Raw genomic sequence first — 27,683 nt, 5'->3', positions numbered from 1 at the left:
AGCTGAAATTTCGCCTGGGCACGAAGGGGGTTTATGTGCCCAGTAAGCAAGTGGTTAATAAGAAAACAGACATTGAAAACCCCCAACATGAAGGGGAACACTCAATATTCCAAGTTGAGCAGTAACAGCCAAAAACACAGGAATGTTCATGAAAGCTCGCACTGTACATGAAGTACTACGACAATTCCCATCTTGAGTCGGTTGCATCCATCCCATTTTATGCAGAGTCCACAATTCAAAGGGGTTTGGCAATTCGGCTTTGTGTAGTCGGCTTTGCAGACATTTTTCTTTCAATGCTCTCCATAAAGAGCGTTAAGCTGTCTGATTTATCATCCTCTGGCAGCTGCTGGGTAAGTTGAAGGAGTTTGCTTCCCAACTCATGTGCCTAAGATGTGACAATATAAAAAAAAAAAAGTTAAATGTATATGTTAGTTCCAGCTAAATCATGTGACTGTTTCCTATCACTGCTTCATCTCCAGTATGGCAGCACCAATGTAACTGATGTCAGTTTGGAGGTGGTCCTGTTCTGTGTATTCTGTATAAGTTAAACCCATAAACACTTGGGTGGATTCAGGTAGGGGTGCGCAAAACTGCGGCGGCGTAACGAACGACATTTACGTTATGCCTCCGCAAGTTTTACGGGGCAAGTGCTTGATTCACAAAGCACTTGCCTGTAAAGTTGTGGCGGCGTAGCGTAAAAGGGGCCGGCGTAAGCGCGCGTAATTCAAATGATCCCGTAGGGGGCGTGGATCATTTAAATTAGGCGCGTTCCCGCGCCAAATGTACCGTGCATGCGCCGTCCCTAAATTTTCCCGACGTGCATTGCGGTAAATGACGTCGCAAGGACGTCATTGGCTTCGACATGAACGTAAATGGCGTCCAGCACCATTCACGGACGACTTACGCAAACGACGTAAAATTTGAAAATCGCGACAGGGGAATGACGTCCATACTTACCATTGGCTGCGCCTCCTAATAGCAGGAGCAGCCTTACAACGAAACCGACTTACGCAAACGATGTAAAAAACTACCGTCGGGCGCGCGTACGTTTGTGAATCGGCGTAAGTATGCAATTTGCATACTCTACGCTGACAACTACTGGAACGCCACCTAGCGGCCAGCGTCAGAATGCACCCTAAGATACGACGGCATAAGAGACTTATGCCAGTCGTATCTTAGGCTAAAGTCGGCGCATCTAGCTTTCTGAATACAGAAAGTAGATACGCCGGCGCAACTAAGCAATTACGCTGCGTATCTATGGATACGCAGGCGTAATTGCTTTCTGAATCTACCCCACTGTTTGCAAACTTTATTCTGTAAAAATATTGGAAATGTTACAATGTATTGTTTCTAGTTTTTACAACCAAGTTTCTTGATCCTGCCAACCTCCAAATGTAAAAAAAAATACAGTGAAACCTCGGATTGCGAATTACACGGTCTAAGAGCGTTCCGCAATACTATTTTTTTTTTTTTTTTTTAAATCCTGACTCGATGTGCGAGCGTTGTCTCGCAAGACGAGCAGGATTCAAGCCTCTGGGTTGTGCAGTACCGCATGTGGCCAGAGGTGCGGGGGCACCGGTGACACTCGGAGACACTGGGTTCTGAGTGTTTCCGAGTGAATCCAGTGCTCCCGCACCTCAGGCCACATACTGCATACAACAGCAGTGACACTGGAACCAATTATCTGAGTTTCCATTGATTCCTATGGGGAAACTCGCTTTGATATACGAGTGCTTTGGATTACAAGCATGCCTTTGGAATGAATTATGCTTGTAATCCAAGGTACTTCTGTATTTTTTTTCAAATTAGTTGTTTCTTTATAAGCTCTTTGTCATTCAATTTGACAATTCAAAATCAAATGACAAGGCACACCCCATTTCCGGAAGTGGAACTCCCTCAAATCTTTGTGTCTCAAGTTGCAGCGACTTTGCAACTGCACCACTACTTTGTGATTTAATTGTGACTTGCGTTGACTGTTAAATGAAGTCGCAAGCCATAAATTAAATTGGAGGTCCAAATCGCAGTGATCTTCAGCTTTGAAATCGCACTGAAGTAAAGCAATTTCAAAGCTGCACTGGTGTGAACCAGGGCTTAATAACTCTTACCATTTCATTTGTTTTGTTCGTTTTTGAGATATCGCTTTTAGAAATTCATATAAAAAAAAGCCTTTTGATATGAATTATTGATATGAAAAAAAAACTATTTTTTTGCTATAAAGAGGACAAACTGCACAACAAAAATGTGCAGTTTTGCAAAGGAACACCAATGAGTTTAAATCTATTTTAGTCTCCAGACTGAAGAAAATAAATGGTTTATCATAATGTTAATAAAAACCTGGCTTTACGACTCTGGCAGCTCTATGTTCCCGGCTGCAGTAGGGGGCAGTGTGGTGCACGATTTGGTACATCACACGGCTCCCTTTTTCTTGTTTTTGTACAAACTTTATGTGAAGTGTACAAAACATACAATTCATTCATAGCAATGTACTGCAGTGCAATACGCTGAAATGCTGTACATTGGCATGCGATTTGGCATAGTGTGTTGTGATAAAATGCAGAATGTCTGCATTTTAGAACAGCTCTAGGTTACATTGCAGTGTGAATGGGACACGTAGGAAACAATTGTTTCCTGTGTGTCCTTGCTAGGGTTGCCACTTCCTTAATTTTAAACCCAAACACATATGAATTACACAGGTTCTGAGGCTGATTTAATGCAGATAAGGTACCAAGTGAGTTTAATTACCAGCTTAATCAGCCTCGGAACCTGTGTAATTCATATGTGTTTGGGTTTAAAGGGATGAGGTGGAACCCCTAGTTAGGGTTTGAACCTCATCCCTTTAAAACTAAACAACAATTTTTGGGGGGACGCAAACAAACGAAAAATAAAAAAATCAATTGCAGCCTCACTGTGTCTATGAAATGCAGCTCCTGTGCCCATCAAACACAGTCACTGTGCCCATCAAAGGCAGCCACTGTGCCCATCAAATGCAGCCACTGTGCCCATCAATTGTCACCACTGTGCCATGCCATCAATTGTCACCACTGTGCCATCAATTGTCGCCACTGTGCCATGCCATCAAATGCAGCCACTGTGCCATGCCATCAAACGCAGCAACTGTGTCATCATTTATCGCCACTGTGCCCATCAATTGTCACCACTGTGCCATGCCATGCCATCAAAGGCAGCCACTGTGCCATCAATTGTCGCCACTGTGCCCATCAATTGTCACCACTGTGCCCATCAATTGTCACCACTGCGCCATGCCAGACGCAGCCACTGTGCCATCAATTGTTACCCACTGTGCCATCAATTGTCACCACCGTGCCCATCAATTATCACCACCGTGCCCATCAATTGTCACCACTGTGCCCATAAATTAGCGCCACTGTGCCCATAAATTAGCGACACTGTGCCCATAAATTAGCACCACTGTGCCCTGTTAAATGCTGCCACTGTGCCCTGTTAAATGCCCCCCCGCCCGGAACTTACCTTTCTGGGGTCAGCCATCCTGCTTCCACCGTCCCTCGATGTCTTCTCCTGCCCTCGATGATGCTTCAGCCAATCAGGTTACCGGTAACCAGAACCGGTGAACCTGATTGGCTGAGACGCCTGTCAGTGTTAGCCAGGGAACGCACCCCCTGTGTGTCCCCTGGATAACTATTTGGAAGCCGATTACAGCCTGAGGGCTGTAATCAGAAAGCCTATCAGAGCCGCTGGCACTTCCTAAGCCAACCAGCTGGCGTTATTCAGATGGCCAGCGCTCACCAGGGGGCCGGCCATCTGAATAGTGGGCGGCAGCAACAATACTGTACATGGATTCATGCAATGCATGAATCCATGTATTGTATTCAGTGGCAGTGCAGGAGCCCTCTATGGACGCACCGCCACTGCTGAAAGATGCAAATTTACAGATGAAAAATAGAAATTACTGTTAACATGACTTTAACATGCGATTTTAGCGATTGGGTTTACATATACTTTAAGATTTAGGAGTACTTTATTTGTAAAAAATAGTCTATAGGCCAATAGTTTAAATAAAAACTTTTATGGTGAAGACTTACCGCCTTAAAATCCACTCTGAGATAGTGCAGCATAGCCAGGGCATGTAGAACCTTGGCTATGTTGGCTGGCTCCTTCTTTGCAGCTTGTTCCCTGATGTCATAAATTGCACTGAGGATCTGAAGAGCTTCTGCCTTCTGGTTTTCATCTACGGCAAGGACATTGCAATAAATTAGGATTAACTGATCAGTCACATAAAGAGAACTATTTATCCTAAATGAAAATGAGACTATATCTAAAGCCCAAATTTTTTCTAGCGTTGGATACAGTAGAGTAAGTACAAATTTACAATTCTATAAAGCTAGAATTCCACCCCCCCCCCCCCCAGTGCTCTCCACCCCCCCCCAGTGCTCTTTGCCCCCCACTCCTCAGTGTTCACCGGCCCCCAGAGTGCTCTCTGCCCTCCCCAGTGTTCTCTGTCCCCCTGTGCTCTCTGCCCCCCATTGCTCCTCACCATCCCCTGTGCTCCCCCCCCTAGTGCTCTTCCTGCTCTCTGCCCCCCCCCCCGTGCTATCTGCCTCCCCAGTGTTCTCCGGTCTCCCCTCTGCTCTCCAGCCCTCACCTAGTGCTCCCCACCGTTCTCCCTAGCGTTGGAAATAGTACAGATTTACATTTCTGTAAAACTGGAAATACCCCTTCCCCAGTGCCCTCCACTCCCCTGCTCTTTGCCCCTCCAATGCTCTCCACATTCTCCGGTCCCCCCTGTGGTCTCCACCCACCCCCCCGCTCCAGTGCTCTCTGACCCCCAGTGTTCTCTAGTTTCCCCAGGCCCTCCTTGCCCCCTGCAGCTCTGCCAGGTTCCCTCCTCCCCTCTCTCGTTGTCTGCTGTGGGGGATCTGTCAGGATGGAGAGCGGGGATGGGTCAGGTAAATATGTCATGGGCTCCTCAGTCTACAATGCCTGGGTCTATTTTTTGTCCCAGTCCGGGCCTGTATGGGACCCTCTCATCAGGGTTTAATACACTGGGGAAAATTGGACTGGAGTGAAGTCAGAGTGGAAAATGTTAAAAGGCAAAAAATAGAGTATGAGTATCTATGGGAAGGCAGACTTCAGATCTAAATGAGCTGCCAGAGCCCAAGGAGATTGTGCATGCATTAAGTTCATGACCAGCTTTACCCTGGTTATGGTTACTAAGCTTGAACCCGGGGAATTCCTTCAGGAAGGAACCTTGAACTAACTAACTATGGAACCTACCTACTGAAAATGCTAGATCCCTTATTTTTTTGCTGATGCAGTAGCTACTGTCCCCTTTTTATACCAACTTTACCTTTTACCGCTTTGAGTCAGCAGCCTGGAAAAAGTAGCAGATTTGGAGCCCTGACTTTACTCTGAATTTTCATGATTTGTATCACAAAAAAGTGTTAGAACCACAACCAGCTGTTACGGTCAGCCTGAAGAGCCAGTAGCTATAGCAGCAAAGAGGCTTCCACCAACCAGCTGGATAAGTGCAACAGCAGGTTACCCTGGTGGATGAAATGGGTTCACCTGAGGCATGGGGTCTAAACACTAACCAGTGTTCACTAGAGCTCTTGAAGGTGAAGATGGGTTTTGCTGCATGTTAGTACCAGGTTGTGGTCCTCAGGATCAACCCACCAGGAGGGGAGTAAGCCAGGGTCCAGTAGCTGATATAGCAAATAGGAATTAACTACTTCCCACTCAGCCACTGCACATATATGGCCAGGTGGGCGCTCTCTCCTTCTGAGTGGACGTTCAGGACCACACCACTGCGTTCCCGTGCAGTGGCGCGATCCCGATGCGGACACCCGGACACGGTGCATCTCAGATCGGCAGGAGGGCTCTGTGATTGGCCCTCCTGATCACATGACGGCCGTGTCCAATCATGGCGGTCATGTGAAGTAAACAGAGAGCCGGTTGCTAGGTGATTGGCCCTTCTCTCTTCACACAGAAGTTGTTGGTGAGGAGAGGAGAGTGGATCACTGCAGCCGTCTGGTGATCAGTGAGTATGAGCCGTTTTTTACAGCTTTTTACTCACTGATCACCAGTCTAGTGTCACACACAATGTAAAACACACAAAGTAAACAAACATGTCCCCAAAACACATGTCCCCAAACCACATGTCCCCACATAGTAAAAACACCTGTCCCCCACATATGTAACAATAAAATCATATGTCCTAATGATCATTTGCACACATATGTCCATGATCACCTGCACACATCTGTTCATGATCATTTGCGTACATCTGTCCGTGATCACACAAACCAATTATTATACACCTAAAGTTTTTTTTTTTACCAAAAACATGTAGCAGAATACATTTTAGCTTAAATTTATGACAAAATTCGATTTTATTCGATTTCTTTTAAAATAGAAAGAAGAAAATATTGTGTTTTTTTCAAAATTTTCGCTCTTTTTTTCGCTTATATCGCAATAAATCGACAGAGTCGTGAAAAAATACCCCCAAAAAGAAAGCTCTATTTGTGTGAACAAAATGATAAAAATGTCATTTGGGTACAGCGTAGCATGACCGCGCAATTGTCATTGAAAGTGCGAGAGAGCTGAAAGCTGAAAATTGGTCTGGGAAGGAAGGGGGCGAAAGTGCCCGGTATTGATGTGGTTAAGCAGCAGCCTACTCAGGAAACAAGCCAAATGTCAGAAACGATTGGTAGCGGAGACACAGACGCAGCAGTAGCGACAAGAGCTAGATATTGGCAGGAGAGAGCACAATAATCTGGCAAACGAATGGCTTAAATAGGAAGGAGCAAGGAGTTCAAGGTTCAACAGAAACAAGGCACAAGGCAGGATTGTCCAATGGATCACAGAGGATGCTGTCCAGCAGTTTTGGTGGCTCAGCAAGAAGAGACATTGCCAGACACAGCAGAGGTTCACACCCAGGTCCTGACACAAGCTAAGTGTCTAGTGTTTTTAGAAGCAGGTCAACAAAATCAGACTTCATATTCGTTTCAGTGAAGGTTTTCCTTAAAGCTAAACTCTGGGCATATTGCTCCCACACAAACCACTAGGTTTTTTTTAATGCTTTTTTTATCATCTTCCCAGAGCAGGACGGTTGGTCTTCTTTGGATGTCCATGACACTACCTGGGCAGGGGTCAAGTCCTGGGGAAAAAAGTGTGGGAACTCCCACCCAAGATCCACTCCCCCACAAAAAATAAATAAAAATGATACGCTCATATGCATAATTACTAAACTGCATGTTTTTTTTTCCGATCCACTGTACCTTAGTAATCCTTTATGTTACTGGCCGCTTCCTGTATATGGATTCATCGGGTAGTGTGCGTGTATTCCGTCACTTCCTCGATGCCGCAATATCTCCTGGGAGCTTTTGTCATTGTTTTCAGGAGTCATTGCGGAGGCCTGCCGCAAGTTATCGCGGGATTTAGAAAGAACTTTATGCAAGTGCTGGGCATCGCCGCTTAGTGAAGGATCGGCTCGGCTGCTCTAGTCCTGCAAAGGGAACGGCGTTCCTGCTGTGAAAAAAGTGCAGGGACGCCGTTCCCACACGTTCCCGCAGGACTCGAGCCCTGTACCTGGGAGATGTGGACACCTGCTTTTCATCTTCGTTTTGCCAGGGTACTCTCAGCATCCAGAAGACTGCAGTGGTGAGAGGACAACACTAAGAAGCGACCGGATGACAGCAGCGCTGGATCTATACCAGTCATTACTCATAGAAGTGGTGCCAGCATGAGTCACAGGTGGCAGAGTTAGGTGAGTATAAAAAAGTTTCACAAGTCATTATTGCTTTAAAATCTGCTGAACGGGTGAAAGAGGGGAATGAAGGTGGTGGGCTGAGTCTATGCTCAGAGATGGGCTTTGATTGCACCCATGAGTACTTAGCAGTGGCGGCTGGTGACATTTTAGAATGGGGGGGCGCAAGACCCCGCCCCTCCACATTTGGTCCCTCCCACTTCTCATAAGCCACACCCCCTATAGAATACACTCACTCCGTCCCCTGTATTCCACTTGCTTCCCCTCATAGTGTCAGGAGTATACAGCTCAGCATCACAGCACAGAGTATATAGCCCCAGCATCACAAATCATGGTATATAGCGCAGGCTTACAGATTGGCGCAAACAAACTAAAAAATTACACTGTTAGTTATGAAGGACTCTAAATGGGCATGAGATTATCATAGACTGCGGACATACTGCACAAGATGACCAGAGACTGCGGACATACTGCACAAGATGACCAGAGACTGCGCACATACTGCACAAGATGACCAGAGACTGCGCACATACTGCACAAGATGACCAGAGACTGCGCACATACTGCACAAGATTACCAGAGACTGCAGACATACTGCACAAGATGACCAGAGACTGCAGACATACTGCATTACTTGTCCTGCGACTTGGGACTTCAACGTCGCATGACAAGTCGTACCCCCATGATTTCCAAAGAGAAACGTTCATATCTGTGCGACTTCAAGTCACAGCGACTTCAAAGTAGTCCCTGCAATACTTTGGTCGCACTTTGATGCAACTTGAGGTCCATAGACCTCCAGAATACACAGGCATTGCTTTAAGTCGCATCAAACTTTCAGACTGTGTTAGCCTTAAAGTCGCAAGATTCTGCCACAATTTTTTGCTGCGATTTTGCAGCGACTTGAAGCAATGCCTGTGTATTCTGGAGGTCTATGGACCTCAAGTCACATCAAAGTGGGACAAAAGTAATACACGGACTACTTCAAAGTCACTGTGACTTGAAGTTGCACAGATATGAATGGTTCTCATCAGGTCAGACTTATCCTGCAACTTTCCAGTCTCAAGTCGCTATTTCCACCAATTAAATTTTAAAAAAAACATTTTAACAAGCCGGGGGGGGGGGGGGAGGCGATTGGATGGGGTCCAAAAAAAGCGGGGGGGGGGATGGTTTGGGTGCCGTTACGGCTGCTATTTCCACCAATTAAATAAAAAAAAACAATGTTAAATACCTTTTTTTTTTTAACAAGCCCGGGGGGGGATTGGATGGGGTCCAAAAAAAATGAATAAGCGGGGGGGAGGGGTGACTTTGGGTGCCGTTGTGGCTGCTATTTCCACCAGTTAAATAAAAAAAACAATTAACAAAAAAAAAAAAACATTTGAATAAGCGGGGGGGGGGGGGGGGAGTCCGATACGGCCGATATTTTCGTCCAATGTTTTTGTTTTTTATAAGCCGGGTGAAGGAAGGGGGTTCATACCAGTTACTGCAGGCATGCTGGCAGCATAGCTCAGCTTCCAGGCGCACTGAGCTCGAGAGTCCCGACGTCACTTCCGGTTCTTCCTGAGACGTCGGGACTAGCACAGAGACGTGCGGGTGCACACAGAAAGTGTGCACCCAAGTCATAACAACACAGTCCATCGCGCCAGAAGCAAGTTGCGCGATGGAGAACGCCACAATGGCATTTTTTTTCTGCCAATGTAGCGCCTCGTCTGCAATCCCGTGATTGCACAGACGTGGCGCTACTCACACAGCACTTTGGCGTCCGGCGCTCGGACACAGTGCACCTAAGGACCTTTTTTGGAAAAAAAATCCTTAAAGGGACATGTTTAAATAAACTTTTTTTTTTTTTTTTAGATTTTTTTTTTACTAATTGGGGAGGGGGGGCGGCGCCCGGGCGCCCTCTATGGACGGGCCGCCACTGCTTAGGGAAGCACATAAGCGCCCCTCACTCTCCGTGGTATAAAAATTTTGCAGCAAAATTTCAATGAGAACGAATACTTATTCTTATCACACACATACATATTGTTTTGAAAGGTTTATTCACATTTTTGACTTCTTTGACAAGGGTTCTTACCTATGCCTTCTTGATCGCTGTCATCAAAACAAACAGGACCAATTCTCATTGAAGACCTTATCTGACTATCAATCAATCTGTTCAGGTGAGTGTGCCAAATATCCGTTACCTAAAATATAATCAATCCAGGATGATGATGATTACTATATAAAAGTTTTACCTTTAGTTATACTTTAAACTGATTGTAAAGGCAGAAGTTTTTTTTTATCTTATTGCATTATATGTATTCTGTGTGCAGCAGCCCCCCTCAGCCTCCTAATACTTACCTAAGCCCCCTCTAGATCCAGCAATGTTGTAGGAGTGTCTTGGTTGCCCAGGACTCCCCTCCTCATTGGCTGAGACAGCAGCATGGCACCATTGGCTCCCGCTGCTGTCAATGAAAGTAAGTCAGCCAATGAGGAGAGAGAGGGGGTGGAGCCGGGCCACAACTCCCTGTATGAATGGACACAGAGAGCTGCAGCTCGGCTTGGGTATTCCCATAGCAAGCTGCTTGCTGTGGGGGCACTCGGCAGGAGGGAGGGGCCAGAAGCATTGAAGAGGGACCCGAGAAGAGGAGGATCCGGACTGCTCTGTGCAAATCCACTGCACAAGGCAGGTAAGCATAACATGTTTGTTATTTTTAACAAAAAAAAATTGAATTTTGTATCCCTTTAAAGTGGTATTAAAGTGAATTATTTGCTAAATCAGGTGCTAATATTATAATGTTAGATTTTTTATTTTATTTTTTGTATTCATTTTCTCCTCTGAGCTTTCTTTTAAAACAGCCTGCCAGCTGTGCCCCTAAATTGTCATTCTATGTGTGCCTCTTGTGTTGCCGGGACCTATAGCCAGGGCTGGGACAAGGGGTGGGAGAGAGGGCCGCTTGCCCTGGGCACAATGGTTTACTATGGGCAGGGGCGGCCCGTCCATTAGGGGCGCCCGGGCGCCATCCCCCCATCCTCGCCGCACCCTATACGCGGCCGGAAAAACTTATTGACTCGAGTATAAGCCTAGGGTGTCCATCTGCATGCCTTACTGTGCCTCACTTTGCATCACTGTGTCCATGTGCATGCCTCACTGTGTCCATGCTTTACTGTGCCCATACCTCACATTGTCTATGACTAGACTGACGTTTAACATGGGAGTCTATGGAAGGGGTGCCCGGCTTTGAAAAATTATTGCTCCACAGTCGTAGGTCGCCCAGACAACAAACTTTGCACACTTGTACAGGAGAAATGGGGCTACATGTGTGCCAATTTTCGGGTCTAGGGGACCTACGACCGGCCAGTACTGGGTCCCCAAAGTCACCAGAAAAATGACCGTTTAACATAGGAGTCTATGAAAGGGGTACCCAGCTTTGAAAAATCGGTGCTCCCCGGCCGTAGGTCCCCAGACAACAAACTTTGCACACTTGTAGAGGAAGAGTGGAGCTACATGTGTGCCAAGATTGGGGTGTAGGGGACCTAGGGTCGACCAGTACCGGGGCCCCAAAGTCCGGGAGATCAGGCGCAAAAAGGTTACTCGAGTATAAGCCGAGTAAGGGCATTTTCAGCACAAAAAACATGTGCTGAAAAACTTGGCTTATACTCGAGTATATACGGTACTTTAAATTACCATTTTAACATATATTGCTCAAGTCCTATATGCTGCCTTTAATTTTCCCACTTTTCCCCACACTTCCAAATAGATGTCACTCAACGGTCCAAATCAGCCATGGTGCAGCAAGTATACTGTGGATTACTGCGGCCGGGAGCCTAGGCGTTTGAAAACAGCTGCGACCAAGAAATCTGTACAAGTCAATGACAGGAGCCGTCCGCCGCTGTAAGCATGTATCCACATGTCATCGAGCGATTACATGCAGTTAGGGACAGATCATTGGCCCTGGACACATAGATTTGTAGGATCAACCCTGCAACATCATTCAGTTTTCAACATTAAATTGCACTCGGCTATCATCAACCAAACAAATAAAATAGATTTAAAATATGTAGAATTCCGACCTGCAATGCTGACCTACCTCGGAATACAGAGAATCAGCAATGTCCATTTTATTCTGCCGGAAAAAAACATTGGCCATATGGAAGTATCCTCCCGCAGTGCTGATGTCCTTAGGTCCAGAGACGGTGCTCGCATAGTAAATCTGAGATGGATAAAATACTTATACTCATGATTGTGGAAATACAGTCAGGCTTTTTTAATAGGATAAAAATAAAAGGTGTGTACTGTACTGCTTAACATATAAATAGCCACTAGAGGGAGCACAAGCAAATCTGTGTGTACCATTTGCCCATGAAAATAAGAAACAGCAAGCAAGTTAAAGTGGATGTAAACCCAAAATGTTTTATTTATTTATTTATTTTTTTGATGTCACAATGTAGAGCAGGGATATGCAATTAGCGGACCTCCAGATGTTGCAGAACTACAAGTCCCATGAGGCATAGCAAGAGACTGACAGCCACAAGCATGACACCCAGAGGCAGAGGCACAATGGGACTTGTAGTTTTGCAACAGCTGGAGGTCCACTAATTGCATATCCCTGATGTAGAGTATAAGATTTCCTATCATCTGTGCCCAGTCTTGCCACACAAAGTTAATCCAGCTCTGAGCAATCCTCTTTTATTGTACAGTGAAAATTAACAGATAAAAACCTGTCTAAATAAAAAGTCCTTTCCTCTCTCCTTGCTTTGAGTGACATGTTATTTACATATCTAGCTTGGACATGTTTATCATATGTTATGTTATGTTTATCATAATATGAGGTGATCCACAGTTCATTGTATATTACCAGGATGTGTTATGTGGGGGAGGGGTGGATTTCTCACTTTTTATACTGTGGATCACCTCATATTATGATAAACATAACATAACATATGATAAACATGTCCAAGCTAGATATGTAAATAACCTGTCACTCAAAGCAAGGAGAGAGGAAAGGACTTTTTATTTAGACAGGTTTTTATCTGGAAGTCTGTTAATTTTCACTGAACAATAAAAGAGGATTGCTCAGAGCTGGATTAACTCTGTGTGGCAAGACTGGGTACAGATGATAGGAAATCTTATACTCTACATTGTGACATCAAAAAAATAAATACCATTTTTTGGGTTTACATCCACTTTAAGATCATTTCATATATTATAAATACATAAAACCGTATGATGATAAAAAAGGTGTTCTCATGACAAACAAATATAGTTTTGATAACTAAGAGGAACTTCATAAATATACGTAGAAGAAATATTCCACACACACGACCCATGTTACCATGAAGTAAGGATGTATGGCCCGGATTCACAAAGCACTTACGCCAACGTATCTCGAGATACGCCGTGTAAGTGTAACTATGCGCCGTCGTATCTGTGCACCGCGCCCACAATCTGAGATACGCCTGAAAATAGGCTTCCTACGACCGACGTAACTTGCCTACGCCGTCGTATCGTAGGTGCATATTTACGCCGGGCGCATTTGCCGCTCCCATAGATTTGCAAATGAGGGAGATACGCCGATTCACAAACGTAGTTGCGACGGCGCATCATATACGCGGTTTGCGTAAGTCGTACGTCCGGCGTAAAGTTATTCTCCATATAGGAGGCGCAACTCATGCAAAGGTATGGACCAGGGAACACAAGCCGTCGTATCTTTTGTCGTTTACGTTGTACGTGAATATGACTAGGCGTAGGTTACGTTCACGTCGTAGGCAGTGATTCGACGTATCTTAGGCAGTTGTCTCGACGTGATTCTGAGCATGTGCACTGGGATGCGGCCACGGGCCGTTCATTTTAAGTACTTCTATGACGCTTGGCCCATCATTTGGATGGGGTCACGCCTCATTAGCATGGCTCACGCCCACTTCCACCTACACTGGCTTACGCCGAGGAAACCCAGCGTATCTTTAACAGCGAGTGGGAGCAAGTGCTTTGTGAATCCAGTGCTTGCCTCTGTGCACTGCGCCGGCGTAGCGTAAAAGAGATACGCTACGGCGGCATTAATATGCGCCGATGTCTGTGAATCCGGGCCTATATTTTTATCCAGATTTCTGGAAGTATTAGGAAGAGTTTGCGGTTACAAGGTAGTATGAGGGTCGCAAAAAAGGTTCGAGCCTTTTTCAGTGAATCAGCAAGTCTAGTGAGAGAGATTGGGAGCTCAGCGGGATGAGAACCTGTAAGAAGTGAATGGCTGCCTATCAGCGTGATTCTCATAGGGTCCTGAAGACTCCTGCGATGGCATGATACCTAATCCCAATTAATAATAACTAATAATCAAAACAACACATTGTAGTAATAATAATAATGAGTAATATTTGTCAAATTCACATGCCGAGTGGAAGATTGGTCCAAAGAATTTTATTTAAAAATAAAATTCAAATAGGATGTTTAATTTAAAAACCAAACATTTCAGTAAAAGGGGAAACGTGGAAATCTAATAAAGATTTAAAAAAGTAAAAAAAAAAAAAAAAAAAAAAGACGCTTGTATAATCCAAAGCAATGAGCAGTCATCCCTCTGAATGTTTACTATAGTAAGAACACAATAGATGAAATCAGCAACTGCCCTTCACTGTGTTGCCGCATTAAAAGCCATAACACTTTAATAATTTACCTTTAATTACTTTTGCTATCCCAGAATTGCTGCTGAATGTGACTTACTGAGGGCTCTCTTCTCCTTGCTAGCATGACGTTTTAGCTAAGGTATGCTGGTGTGACATTGTTGAATACCGAGGGCAGTATTCACTGATCTTACATGTAAAACATCAGGTTATTTATTTACAATGCTGCAGGGGTTCTCAGCAGAGGATAACTAGAATTCTTGGGGTACATTCAGATATACCAGGGAGCAGGCATGGACTGGCCATTGGGAATACCGGGAGTTTCCCGGTGGGCCGATGGCTCAGTGGGCCGGTCAGGTGCAGTCCTGAAGCCGCTCCTCTCTGGCAGTGAGTGATCGCGATTTCATTTCTGTCAGGAGAAGTAGCAGTTGTCACTTCCTGGAGTGAGTATTGGCCTTTCTGCTCCCTCCCGCCCTATAGGGGGAGATAGACAGCCGGCAGACTTTCCTTCCTCTCTCCCCTTATCACTTGTCACATGACTGGAGAGAGGAACGATGCTGCCTTTCTGGAGAGCTGTGAGTGAGTACATGTGGGAGGGGAAGGAGAGGGGGGACACTCTGATTCAAGGGGGGACACACTGATGGGGGACACTCTGGTGCAGTGGGGGACACTCTTATGCAAGGGGGGAAACTCTGATGGGGACACTCTTATGCAAGGGGGGAAACTCTGATGGGGGACACTCTTATGCAAGGGGGAAACTCTGATGGGGGACACTAATGCAATGAGGGACACTAATGCAATTGGGGACACTCTGATGCAAGGGGGGCTCTCTGATGCAATGGGGGACACTCTGATGTAAGGGGGGCTCTCTGGTACAAGGGGGGGACACTGATGTAAGGGGGAACACTCTGATGCAAGGGGGGACACACTGATGCAATGGGGGGACACTCTGATGCAAGAAGGGGGGACACTCTGATGCAGTGAGATTGGTGTTTGGGGTTTTACTTATAAATTCAGTGCGCAGCTTTGCGAATTAAAAACATAATTAAACTAACGTCATTAGAGAGGTGGCGCAGCGATTCCTCAAACTCTCCCTTGGCAGAGTACAGAAGGCCGAGATTCCTGTGCAGATTGGATCGTATGAGGTTGCTGCATTCCGTCGTTTTTAGTACAGTCCAGTAAGCATGAGACAGGTACTCCTCGGCCTGTGTTAAATTTCCCAAACCTGCATAATAAAAGGAGGCAAGAAGATTATTTACAGAAGTGTGGTTTACAATTCAATCTCTGGTTCTATCCTTGTGGTCTATAATGAGGGGTGTTGAGGCTCTTACTGAAAACTAATTTACAAAAGTGCAAAAAATGTGCATAAAAAATCCAGTGAAAAATACACACATAATAGGCAGCAATGAAAGTCCGCTGTCAATAATAAAGTGCAAATATCAAGCCAAATAATGTGAAAATGCTCCAAAATAAATATATAAATAATTGATGCAATAAATGAATAAAATTCTTCATGCAATAATGTGCAACTGTGAGTCTCTTGTGCAAAATGCAAATAAACCAAGTCCAATATCATGCAGTTTGATTCAATGTCCACAATGATTCCTGAAGTGTAGAGTGCTCACAATCCACAGCAAACCATCAGGATCTCCACTCCAAGTGACCCTGTTTCCCCCAGCCTCTCACCTTAGCTGGCTTAAAATCAAGCCTCTTAACAATTCACACTGGCAGCAGCTCCCAGTTTCAGTGCAAACTTAGCCACGGACAGGTCTCTTTAAATCCCCACGCTGACAGCGTCTAGATAAGTTTCAGCATAGGTGGATGGCTCCCAACGATATATAGGTAAAGAAAGAATAGGCTCCATAGTGTAGTAACATTTTAAAATATAATTTAATAGCAACGTAAATACACTCACATTTGCGATGAAAACGACAAGCACAAAAACAGTATTTCCTCCGCTCTCAGCCGCGTGCGGAGATGACGTCACCACTGGCTCTCCTCCCTCCCTTATGCGTTACGTGGCCGTACACGCCACTTACTCATAGGGTATATCCTTGTGGTGATGTCAGCACCTTACCTCCTCCAGACGCGTTTCGTTATATATGGCAAAGTCATATATGACAACACGCGTCTGGAGGAGGAACGCCGGCTTCTTATTTTCATGTGATTTTAAAACTTCTAAAGTGTAAGTGCAACTATTTATATTGAACAATAAATTAAGATTTAGACAGTATCACACTATGGTCTATCTTATCTCTTTTTGGGTTGATTGTTGAACAATGCTTACGGAGCTCATGGTTTTTTGCTTGTGAGTCAGGATCATCATACATACAGCATTCCCGGGATCTCCCACAAAGCAAAGGCCTTGGCTGGGCTATAGCCATCTGCTTGCTTGGCTTGCTATCCGGTAAGCGTGTTTTCTATGAGGTGGCAGGGCATTTGTCTGTGTGTTAATCACTGGGGGGGCCATTATCGAATGAATTCAACCACCTGTGCAGTTATTGGAACTATCTCATGCACTGCAAATAACTGTTTGTGATTCAATCTATATGGACTGTAATTAGCGCACTTTTTTCTCCTTTCAACCCTAGCTATAAGTCGCAGGTCCACACACAGAAATGCAGTTGCTCTACAGCAGTATTTCCTCAACCAGGGTTCCTTGGAATACTCCCCTATTGTTATGAGCTATGTATAATAACTCACCTATGAGTCCTGGTTCCACACAAAGAAATGTGGTTCTTCCACAGGCAACCAGGGTTCCTTGAACAATTAGCAATGGTGGATTGATTTCCTACCCACACTGACCACCAATGCAAGAAAAGCACATGTATGTTGTCCACCAATGCTAGGGTGACATTTTCGACTAACTCCCAATGCAAGGGGCCACTTCTACACATTCCACTGATCTTAGAGGCCACTGCAATGTTTAAAGAATAATTGGTAACAAAAGTATCTGCCTTGAGTGTCAAATATGCTAAGTACACCCCATTATTATTATTTTTAAAGCTGTCTTTAACTTAGTGATCATGCCACCAAGTAGCTGTAGGTACAATATAATCTTTTTTAGCAGGGGTTCCCAGAGAACTTGAAAATGATTACATTTTCAGATCTGACGAAACAGCTGACGCTGTGAAACGCGTAATCCTATTGGCCGGCCTGGACTCCCACGTCACTTCCGGTGCGACGACGGCACGCTGCGCTCCACCGTGGAACGCACGCCACATCTCCTCGTCTCTGCTGGATCCCTAATCCTCAAGTGTTTACATCCCCAGCTTGCTGCTGCCCGGGACATGGAACCTTACAGATGATGCCACCACAGTGATTCCAGGCTTGCATCTTACCTCCTGCATCTCACCACCTGCATCCCATTCATTGCTTGTGTAAACCCTCCTTTTGTGAGTAGCCATTTTACTGTGTTCTATTTATTTATCATTAAACTACGGCTCACTGCACTTAGATTGGCGCATCTTGTCTTTTTCATATGACTTTAACTTACCAATGTTGGCTTCTGCCAGAATAAGGTATACAGGCACTAGTTCTACTGATGTCAGCCCGTGTACATCTATGCTGAAAGACAGAGCATGGGTGGCTGCTGGGATTACATCCACATGGCGCCCTTCATACAAGAGTCTTTGGGCTTCCTTTGTAGTCAGGTCAATCAAATAAGTCTGCAATGGGAAGAAGATTTACCAAATTTACCTTCTATTAGTCTATGTATGTAAGTAATATCAATTCTCCTGTCAAACAGCTAGATCCCTAGATGAAATGCATATATAGAAACTTTGTTTCATCAAGGGATATACATTTTTATAAAGTATGCACTATCATTGCATGGCATAGGAAGATTGGAAATACGTTTACTGCCTGCAACTCTGCAGACCCCACACAATGCTCTGACTCTTCTCCTACTAGAAATGAACATGTCCACTCCATCTTCTCTTCATACTGTAAGCTACTGAAGAATGTCCCACTCGCACACTGGTGAATTAAAGAGGGTTTATATATTGGCCTAGAGCTGTACTTAGGATTTCACTCATAGACAAAGTTAAAGCAGAACTAAACCTCCTTATTCATTACAGCCAAGGAAACTGCCATCTTAGCCTCTGTTTGATCGGCAGTTGTCATAGTGCTCAAGGTAAATGGAAAATGTAGCGCTAAAAAGTTGAGTAAGCAATATTCAAATAATCAAATGTTGCTATACACATGAAGGTAGTTCACAAAGTGTAAAAACATAACATATATAAATATAACTCATATATGGAAGATTATGGGAAATGTCCAAATCAATGAACCAATTCATGTAGTGAACAAATAAAGTCCAGTATAAAAAAGTTGTTGTTCAGAAGTGAAGCACAGTGATATAGTGAACACGTGGAAACATTGAGCTGTTGTATTTTCAATCAAAATAATGGGGTATGTACTCTTACCAGAGATGGTGGACTCGAATGTCGATGATAACGAGTCAATCGAGCAGAGAGAGCCAAGATGGGTATTCTTCCACAACGATCTTGGGAACCCAGGCATTTCCAGGAGCAGCTTCCAGGGGTCTTGTAGGTGACCGTAAGGTTGAGAAACCAAGTTGAAACAGCCGAATGGAAAGGCCAAAAAAAACCTCACATCGAGTGTCAGGGCTGGGCTCAGCCCTTCTTTCTCTGTGTTGGCAGCTCAGCTGTCAGCTAATTGCCAGCTCCCATCTCTTCACAGTGATCCACCTGTTGATGATCCTGCTCGCAGCTCTTCCTACTTAAAGTCTTCCAGTTCCTTTGCTCTCTGCCTTCGCCTTTGTCAAGATCACAGAGACTGTCTCCTGCATTGCTGTTGAAGACTTGCTTGGCTTACGGGCCTTCTGGCTACAGATCCTGCTTGCTGTACTACAACGTTTATCACTGGCTCTCTGACATTGGCTTGGCCAACTACCCGATCCGGTTACTGAACTTTGGCTATGTTTTACTACGTGTGATGTGATGTTTTACTACTAAGTGTGATTTAACTGTACTTCTGTCTCGGTCTGATTCATGGTTTCTGACATCGAGGAAGATGTAAAGAGAAAAAAGAAGGGCTCCACGTGGTATATATCAAAAAGTATATGTTTTATTTAATAAAAAATGATCAGCATCCGTAGTAATAAAAATTTGTGATCACAAAAGTAAAAAGGAGCAATGTGCGGAGCAATAAGCCAAGACCGACTCGTTTCGTCGTAGACTTCAACAGAGACGTATGTCAGTTGTCATAGTGCTGCACAAGTTATCAGCTATGACACCAGACATTAGAGGACTTGACGATTCAGTTGAAAGCTAACATAACCACACTAGTAACTATAACAGTTATTATTCAGGGCATCCCTTGAATGTAACTGTTTTGATAAACATTTAAATCAGTGGGTTTAGTTCTGCTTTAAAGCATATAAAAAGAAAAAAAGTGCAGAATCTTCCTCCCCCCAACCACCTCCCACTTCCACTGACCATGTGACATCCGGTGGTCCTCATCTCCCTGCTGCAGTTGGTGGTCTTTAATACTCCAAACAGTGGTGCTGACATTTCGATATCAGCAGTGCTTTCTGCAGTATTTTACTGTGAGTCCCGGAGGGTGTGTCCATGACAGCCTGGGCCCACAGGAAGTGAGTTGAATGATACTGGCTGTCATTCAACCTGGAAGAAGAGCAGCACTGGACCTCAGAATTGTGAGTCTTCGGGGAAAAGTCCTGTCAAGCCAATTTCTTTTTATGAAAAAGGGTGAGGCCCTATACACACGATCGAACATGTCTGCTGGAACTGGATGCATGAATTTCTATGGACTTTTTTTTTTTAGAAGCACGTGGCTATAGCCTGAGGCTCTAATTGGCTTAAAAAAGGATGAGTGCAGGGCGCAGAGAACTGCGCCCTGAGCCCACCCTGTTGTGTGACATTAGCAAATTAATATTCACTAATGTCTTCCTGTTTCTCCACCCAAATCAGGAAGCAGGTCCTTCGACCCCATTGACCGGGAGTCCTAAGACCCCATTGGCCAAGAGTCCGAAGACCCCATTGGCCAGGAGGAGAAGCACATACACAGACACATACACAGATTAAACAATCTCCATTACCTTCCTTTGTAATAGCTGCTCTGCGGAGTGAGCCCTCTCTTCTGCTGAGGTCAGGAATGGGATGGCTGCCCGCACAGGGATGAGAAGCTGGCATATCTTCTCATGAATACTGGTCCAGTCTGCCTGCTGGTGGTCAACATCACTGGAGAATAAAGTACTCAGCTTTAATTCTGAACTGTACTAATTACCACTTGGATCTAAACTGAATGAACAACATGACCCCCTAATACAATTTTAAGAAGAATGGCCTTCCCCTGCCAACCCCCAACATGCAAGAAACAAAGCACAAGGGCCGTGTCACATCTTGGTGCTGATGAGGACTACTTACCTTCTCTTATGTGGCCCTTCCCTCCCTGGACAAACCACAGAGATATCGCTCCAATGCTCCTCCTTCCCTAGCAAATGTGGTTCTAAAGCAGGGTCTCCAAACCTTAAGACGTTAGAGGGCCTGATTCTGGCAATTGGGAGTAGAAAATATATTGATGTCGGGATCAGGGATGGACTGGCCATTGGGACTACAGGGAGTTTCCCGGTGGGCCGATGGCTCAGTGGGCCGGCTTCAGTGACAGCAGACTGCCGCTTCCTCCGCTTCTCTGTCTCTCCCTTCCCGCAGCGCTCACCTCCTCTCCCTCCCCGCCGCGCTCACCTGGGGAGAACAGAGAAGCAGGGGGAGGACCAGAGGAGCAGGGGGGACGACAGAGGAGCATGGGGGAGGGGACAGACAGTTGACTCAATAGCTATGGCCTGGGAGTTTCTCACTTCTGCCTAATCTTGTCCCATAAGAGGGGGGCACCAAACTGATTCTTTGCCACGGGTGAAATAATGTCTAGCTTCCCCACTGGTACTGCCTATAAGAGTACCAGTACCAGCCGTTCTACTCTAATAAAGTAGAACGGCTAGTGGCTAGTGAAGGGGGAGAGGGGGCTTGGGTGGCCGGGGGGGGCAGTTGTCCGGCCGGCGGCCGCCATTGGAGAGACTTGTCAAAGTGGGCCAGTCTGGATGAAGTCCAGGGCCAAATTTTTGTCCCAGTCCAGCCCTGGTCGGGATTAAACAAGGCTCCATCTTTGGTTTTATTGGGAGGAATTGTCCCCCATCGCTGGTGTCTTTGGAAGGAATAGTGCCCCATCATTGGTGTCAGTAAAGGAATAGTGCCCCATCATTGGTGTCAGTGGAAGGAATTGTGCCCCATCATTGGTGTCAGTGGAAGGAATGGTGCCCCATCATTGGTGTCATTGGGAGGAACTGTGCCCCTTCCTCGGTGTCAGTGGGAGTATTGGTGCCCCATCAATGGTTTCATTGGGAGGAATTGTGCCCAGTCATTAGTGTCAGTTGGAGGAATAGAGCCCCATTGTTGGGTGTCAGTGGATGAAATAGTGCCCAAAGGGCCAGATAAAGGCAAGCAAGGGCCACAAGAGACGACTGTTCTAGAACATCTTGGCCTGTGTGTAAGCAGTCCCATTTGGTGACTGCTTTTCTGTAATTCTGCTTCTGATCTCAGACTCACCTGTAGGATAGAGCCATGCAATGCACAATGCCTACAAAAAATAATTTAATTTCACGTTTTTGCACCCCTTTTTTGCATGTTTTTCACATGATGTTCAGAGGGCAGATCAAATGCCCCCCCCCCCCCCCCCAGAAAACAAAAAAGCACAAATCCTGTACCCTTAACATTTCCCCTCCTAGTACACATCTTTTCCCCCTAACCCCCCTCCCAAGACAAATCCCCCTAGAGCACCACTCTTAGCACCCCCCTGTCTCCTTGTGGTGCCCCCCAACTTACATGATACAACAGTGCACAGGGCAGCCCCACCCACCCCTTGTCCCAGCCCTGGCTAAGTGGTTAGCATTTCAGCTTAGCAGCACTGGGATCACCAGTTCAAATCCCAACCATGGCGTGACTTGCCTGGAGTTTGTATGTCCTCCCCAGGGCCGCCATCAGGAATTTTACACAGCTTCAGAAAAGAAAAAATAAACCTCTGGGCCCTTTAATAAAAAAAATAAAATAAACATTTATAAAAAATACATTAAAAAAAAGGGGGGGGTTGCCATCCGGGGCCCTGGGGACCTTATAATAAATAAAATAAAATACAAAAATATAAACAAAAATAAAAAAATAAACATTTATTTAAAAAAGGGGGGGTTGCCACATGGGGCCCTGGGGACCTCTGAGCCCTTTAATAAAACATTTTTTTTTTATATATAAAAAATGTAATTTTTTTATAAAAAAGGGGAGGGAGGTTGCCATCCGGGGGAACTGGGGACCTCTGTGCCCTTTAATAATAATAATAATAATAATAATATATATATATTATGTTATTTTTTTTTGGCACGCTTTTGCCATTAAGGCCCCATTCACACCTGAGCTGCGTTGCCATGTTACGTTTTTTTGTTTGCTTGTTTTTGTGGCATGATTTTGGAGCCGCACCATCCCCTTTGAATGGACCTCCCTCTGTTTCAAAAAAGGCGCCAAAGAGGCTCACGTACCAAAAGTTGACACTGAGCCCGGCGCGTTCGCCGTTGCTTGTTTTGCAGTGACTTTTGTGCGATTTGACCAGAGGCGTTGCTAGGGGGGTGCGGGGGGTGCGGTCCACACCGGGTGACACCCGCTAGAGGGGTGACACCATCCCGTTTTTTTTTTTTTTCAGCTGACATGCCCAGCCTGCCCTGTGCAATCCCAGCCTGCCCTGTACCACCCCAGCCTGCTCTGTGCCACCCCAGCCTGCCCTGTACCACCCCAAACAGCCGTATACCACCCCAGCCTGCCCTGTACCCCCCCAAACAGCCCTGTACCACCCCAGCCTGCCCTGTGCCACCACAGCCTGCCCTGTACCACCCCAGCCTGCCCTGTACCACCCCAAACGTTCCCATGCCACCCCAACTTGCCCTGTACCACCCTAACTTGCCCTGTACCACCCCAATCTGCCCTATGCCACCATAACTTGCCCTATACCACCCCAACCTGCCCAATGCCACCCTAACTTGCAGTGTACCGCCCCACCTTTCCCATGACACCCTAGTGACGCCACTGGCTGTACCCATGACAAGGCCACGAAAACCCGTACGCAAAAGTGTGAGCCCAGAATGTGCGCGTATTGAAGCACCATGGGAAGGGGAGGACAGCCAGGCAGATAGCATTTTCAGAAAGAGTCACCCAATCATACATATTGAGCTCTATGAACTGTCTATTGCACACACACAATATGGCTGGATTTGCTGCCTCCTTTGTACATACCAGTAATAGGTGACCTTACAGTCGGGGCACTGGATGAAGGCAGGGCTGTGGCACAGCTCACACTCCAGCTTCACCCCCTTGGGATTGGATAAGGGGTTCACACTCGCCATCTCTGATCTCCTGGAGTCACACAATCACTCGGATGGACGGTTGCTAGGGACTGACATATTAACAGATCGGTTGTTAAGGAAAGTGGTCACAGGCGCCCTCTGCTGGAAGTACGTGGGGTGACAGTCTGATGAATGGAGGGTGTTCGCACTGCCAGCCCAGCACTGTATACACCTCATTATCTATATAGGAATCACAGCACACAAATTTGCTATAAATACCAGAGTCAGTATATATGGAGTATTCCACTCCTCATTGGTAGACAGACATATAATAGCTACATACAAAGATGTGTGCATTGTCGCCATCTAGTGACCACTAGAAGGTATTTCATCCTTCTCACATCACACACTGAACTTTTATTCTACTTGTTTCCCTAAAAACAAATTCTTCCTGTGGCTTCACAATTGTCATTTGAAACAAAGCAAACAAGCTTTGTTTCATGTCTTTGTAGTGAAATAACCCCTTACATTGGTGGTTAGTAGAGATATAGCGCTTACATTGGTGATCAGTGGATATATTACCCCTTACATTTCTGGTGAGTAGAGATATAGCTCTTACATTGGTGATCAGTGGATATATTACCCCTTACATTGGTGGTTAGTAGAGATATAGCTCTTACATTGGTGATCAGTGGATATATTACCCCTTACATTTCTGGTGAGTAGAGATATAGCTCTTACATTGGTGATCAGTGGATATATTACCCCTTACATTTCTGGTGAGTAGAGATATAGCTCTTACATTGGTGATCAGTGGATAAATAACCCCTTACATCTGTGGTTAGTAGAAAAAAAAATGTACATTGGTGGTCAGTGAACAAATAACCCCCATTGCATTGATGGTGGATAAATATCCCCTTCATTGGTGGTCAGTGGAAAAAAAATGTATAAGTCACCCAAAATATTGAATGGTACTTGACTGACAGACTGACCTGGGGGGATATATACTGGGGGACAGACTGAACTGGGAGAAGGATTATAATGGGGATCAGACTGGGGATCAAACTTGGGGGAAGGATTATACAGGTGGTGGACTGACCTGGGGGCAGGGCAGGACTTAGGGTGGTGGGGGCCCCTGGGCTTAATAATCGAAGGGGCCCCCTGGAGCAGAGAAGCGGGGGGGGCTGTTACCGCGATCGATCATAGTTGTTGAAGGGGGGGGGCTAAGTTGTTGAGCCCGCTGACCGCCGATCAAAGTTGTTGAGCAGGGGGGAAGCCGCTGGATGGACTTCTTACCTCTTCCCAGGGCTGCCTTCAGTAATTTTGGGGCCACTTACACAGCTGCAGTGAAGGAGCCCCCTGGAGCATCGAAGTTGTTAAGTGGGGGGGGGGGGCTGGGGGCTGCCAAGAATTACATTCATCCACCGAAGTTGTTGAGCGGGTGGGGTGCCAAGGATTACATCCATCCACCGAAGTTGTTGAGAGGGGGGGATTGCCGAAATTGCCACGAAATTGCGCGAGGGGGTTGCTGCGATTGCCACTAACGGGGGATTGCCGCGAAATTGCGGGAGGGAATTGCCACCATTGCCGCAAATTTGCTGGAGGGGATTGCCGCAAAATTGCGGGAGGGGATTGCCACGAACGGGGGGTTGCCGCGATTGAGCCCAGGGGCCCCCTATTGGGCGGGGCCCATGGGCTTGTCAAGCCCAATGGTAAGTCCTGCCCTGCCTGGGGGGGATAATACTGGGGGACAGACTGACCTGGGGGATTATACTGGGGGAATGACTGATATGAAAGGGAAGATTATACTGGGGGACAAATTTACCTGGGGGAGAGGGGGGGAGGATTATTATGGGGATCAGACTGAACCGGGGGAAGGATTATACTGGGGGTGGACTGACCTGGGGGGGGGGATTATACTGGGGGACAGATTGACCTGGAAGGGGGGGATTATACTGGGGGAATTGTTTAATTAAACTTTTAAGCCCCTCCTATCGTTAACACAATTTGGCCTCACCCTCTATTTGCCGGTGCATGCTAAGCACGCCAAATGACTCTTCTGCTTGGTGTGTCCAAAGGTGCCCCAGGTATTTTACAATCCTGAGCAACACCCCTGGCACTATGAAAACCATGCCCACTCTTCACTGTGGCATACTAAGCCCACCACATTTTATTTTTATGAAACAATGGGGCCAAACATGTGATCTTGCACACAGGTCCACTAACTTCATAAAATGTCCCTGATTAATAGTACTGATGTGCGATGGTCTGCAGGACAGTCAGAAATCAGCAACGGCAGCCCCATGTTTTTCCCATAACAGGTTTTTACTTTCAAGCTGAACTGCAGTGAGCTTTAAAACAATGACATGTGGGTGCCCCCTACTGTACGCAGGGGGTATAATGCTCCTTTAGTCTAGGAGGGAAATATTGGAGAATAAGACCCATTTCTCAGTTCCATGGCAGCCAACGCTCTGGTCTTCTTTGCTCCTGCCCCGGAAGATGAGTGAGTGCCCAATCTCATCATTTACAATGCAGGACCAGCAGTTGCTGCACGAGGGCATACTGAGTCAACTTCGTTTTAAGTTTTTGTACAGTGGTAGAAAGTTCTAGAGACATCAAAAGTGACATCAGCTCCGTCCTCTACATCAATATATTGCAAGTACAAGACGTTATCCTGGGGGGGTTGTTTGTCATGATCCCTTGCACTCACAGTCTTTCCTCAGTATTCACAGCTCAGTGAGGCTTGTACTCCTTCAACCCAGAGAACTGAGGACATCTTGTGGAAAAAAAGAGGTACTGCAGGAGACAGGTCCAGGCTGAAGTTGAGTATTGCAATCAGAGATGTTTCTTTTACCCTTTTTTTGTTTTCTAGGGGGACAAATTAAACAAAAGCCAGAGTTTGGCCTTATTTACACAGCCAAATAAAGTCAGCCTTCACATACCCGTTTTCTCCGAAAATAAGACCTACCCCGATAATAAGACCTAGTATGATTCTTGGGGAGGGCTGCAATATAAGCACTACCCCGAAAATAAGCCCTAGTAAAATTAGTTTAACATTTTTTTTAATCCATCTTTCAGAATGATTACACCCTATTTGCAGACTCATCGGAGGTCTTCTCCTCTCCTCCTGGCTGACGCCCGCAACCCCCCCTCCCCAGCGCACAGCCGGCACTGCTGGATATAAAATCAGTGATCTTTATTGTATCACGACAAGGAGCGGGCTGACGCCAGCTGGACGGCGGCTCCCCCTCTCCTCCCGCTCGATGCCCGCAGCCCCTCCCTCCTCAGCGCATGGAGCGGGCAGACGCCAGCGGGACACCGGCTTCCCCCTCCTCCGCTCTCCTCCCGCCCGATGCCCGCGGCTCCCTCCCCCATTCACAGAGAAGGCTGACGCCAGCGGGGATCCCGGAGCAGAAAAGAGCCCAGGCAGACCATGTGACAGCCAGGGAAGCTGCAAGAAAGGTACCGTATTGCCCAAAAAACAATCACAATCACACGCTGCACCCCATTCCTACAAATTGTATTGAATTGGATTTGATTTTAAGATGCTATTTACATCAAAATACTGACTCCTGACCTGACAGGGAGGGGGAGGGGAGAAGACAGGGGACACAGGAGATCTATCATGCTTTAAAGGAAAAGGATTTTTTCTTTTTCTTTTTTTTTTAGGGTAACAACCACTTTAAGATCATTAAATAAGACATTCCCCGAAAATAAGCCCTAGTGTGTTTTAGGTTGCCAAAATTAATATAAGACCCGGGCTTATTTTCGGGGAAACATGGTATCTCTTTACTTGGTCCAAGTTAGCAAGTCAAAAAGCAGTGAAGCCAAAACAACAGTGTGATGGCCAGGCAATTAGCATTCTCAGGAGAGGTTAGCAATGACAGCTTACCTAGTTAGGTCATGAAAAGTTTCCTTTAAAGCGAAGCCAGCGTGGTTTACTACACCATTTATCAGAAGATAACAAATACACCTTAAAATAGT

The 27,683-nt window shown here is 45.9% G+C and overlaps 1 protein-coding gene across 1 annotated transcript; it reads right to left on the bottom strand.

The window, feature by feature from the left end:
* ZMYND12 (zinc finger MYND-type containing 12) lies at positions 1-23,775 on the bottom strand. The gene is made up of 8 exons (XM_040326271.1): positions 23,650-23,775; positions 20,418-20,559; positions 17,832-18,003; positions 15,391-15,560; positions 11,812-11,934; positions 9,816-9,924; positions 4,062-4,207; positions 1-385 (listed from the first exon to the last, which is right to left on the bottom strand). The coding sequence occupies exons 1-8, from the start codon at positions 23,757-23,759 to the stop codon at positions 236-238; spliced, it is 1,122 nt and encodes a 373-aa protein (XP_040182205.1). The 5' UTR covers positions 23,760-23,775; the 3' UTR covers positions 1-235.
* Positions 23,776-27,683: the final 3,908 nt, after the last annotated feature.

The sequence above is a fragment of the Rana temporaria genome, chromosome 10, assembly GCF_905171775.1.
Source record: "Rana temporaria chromosome 10, aRanTem1.1, whole genome shotgun sequence".
NCBI classification, from domain to species: domain Eukaryota; kingdom Metazoa; phylum Chordata; class Amphibia; order Anura; family Ranidae; genus Rana; species Rana temporaria.
Note: the sequence above shows the minus strand (reverse complement) of the source record. Positions and strands in the feature narration are given on the sequence as shown.

Bases quoted from the DNA above. Each gene is read 5' to 3' on its own strand.
- ZMYND12 (XM_040326271.1), bottom strand. From the start codon at position 23,759: ATGGCGAGTGTGAACCCCTTATCCAATCCCAAGGGGGTGAAGCTGGAG. The intron at 15,561-17,831 runs GTAAGTTAAAGT...TTTATTATGCAG, and splicing joins TCTGGCAGAAGCCAACATTG to GTTTGGGAAATTTAACACAG. The intron at 4,208-9,815 runs GTAAGAACCCTT...TCCTTGCCGTAG, and splicing joins CAGCGATCAAGAAGGCATAG to ATGAAAACCAGAAGGCAGAA.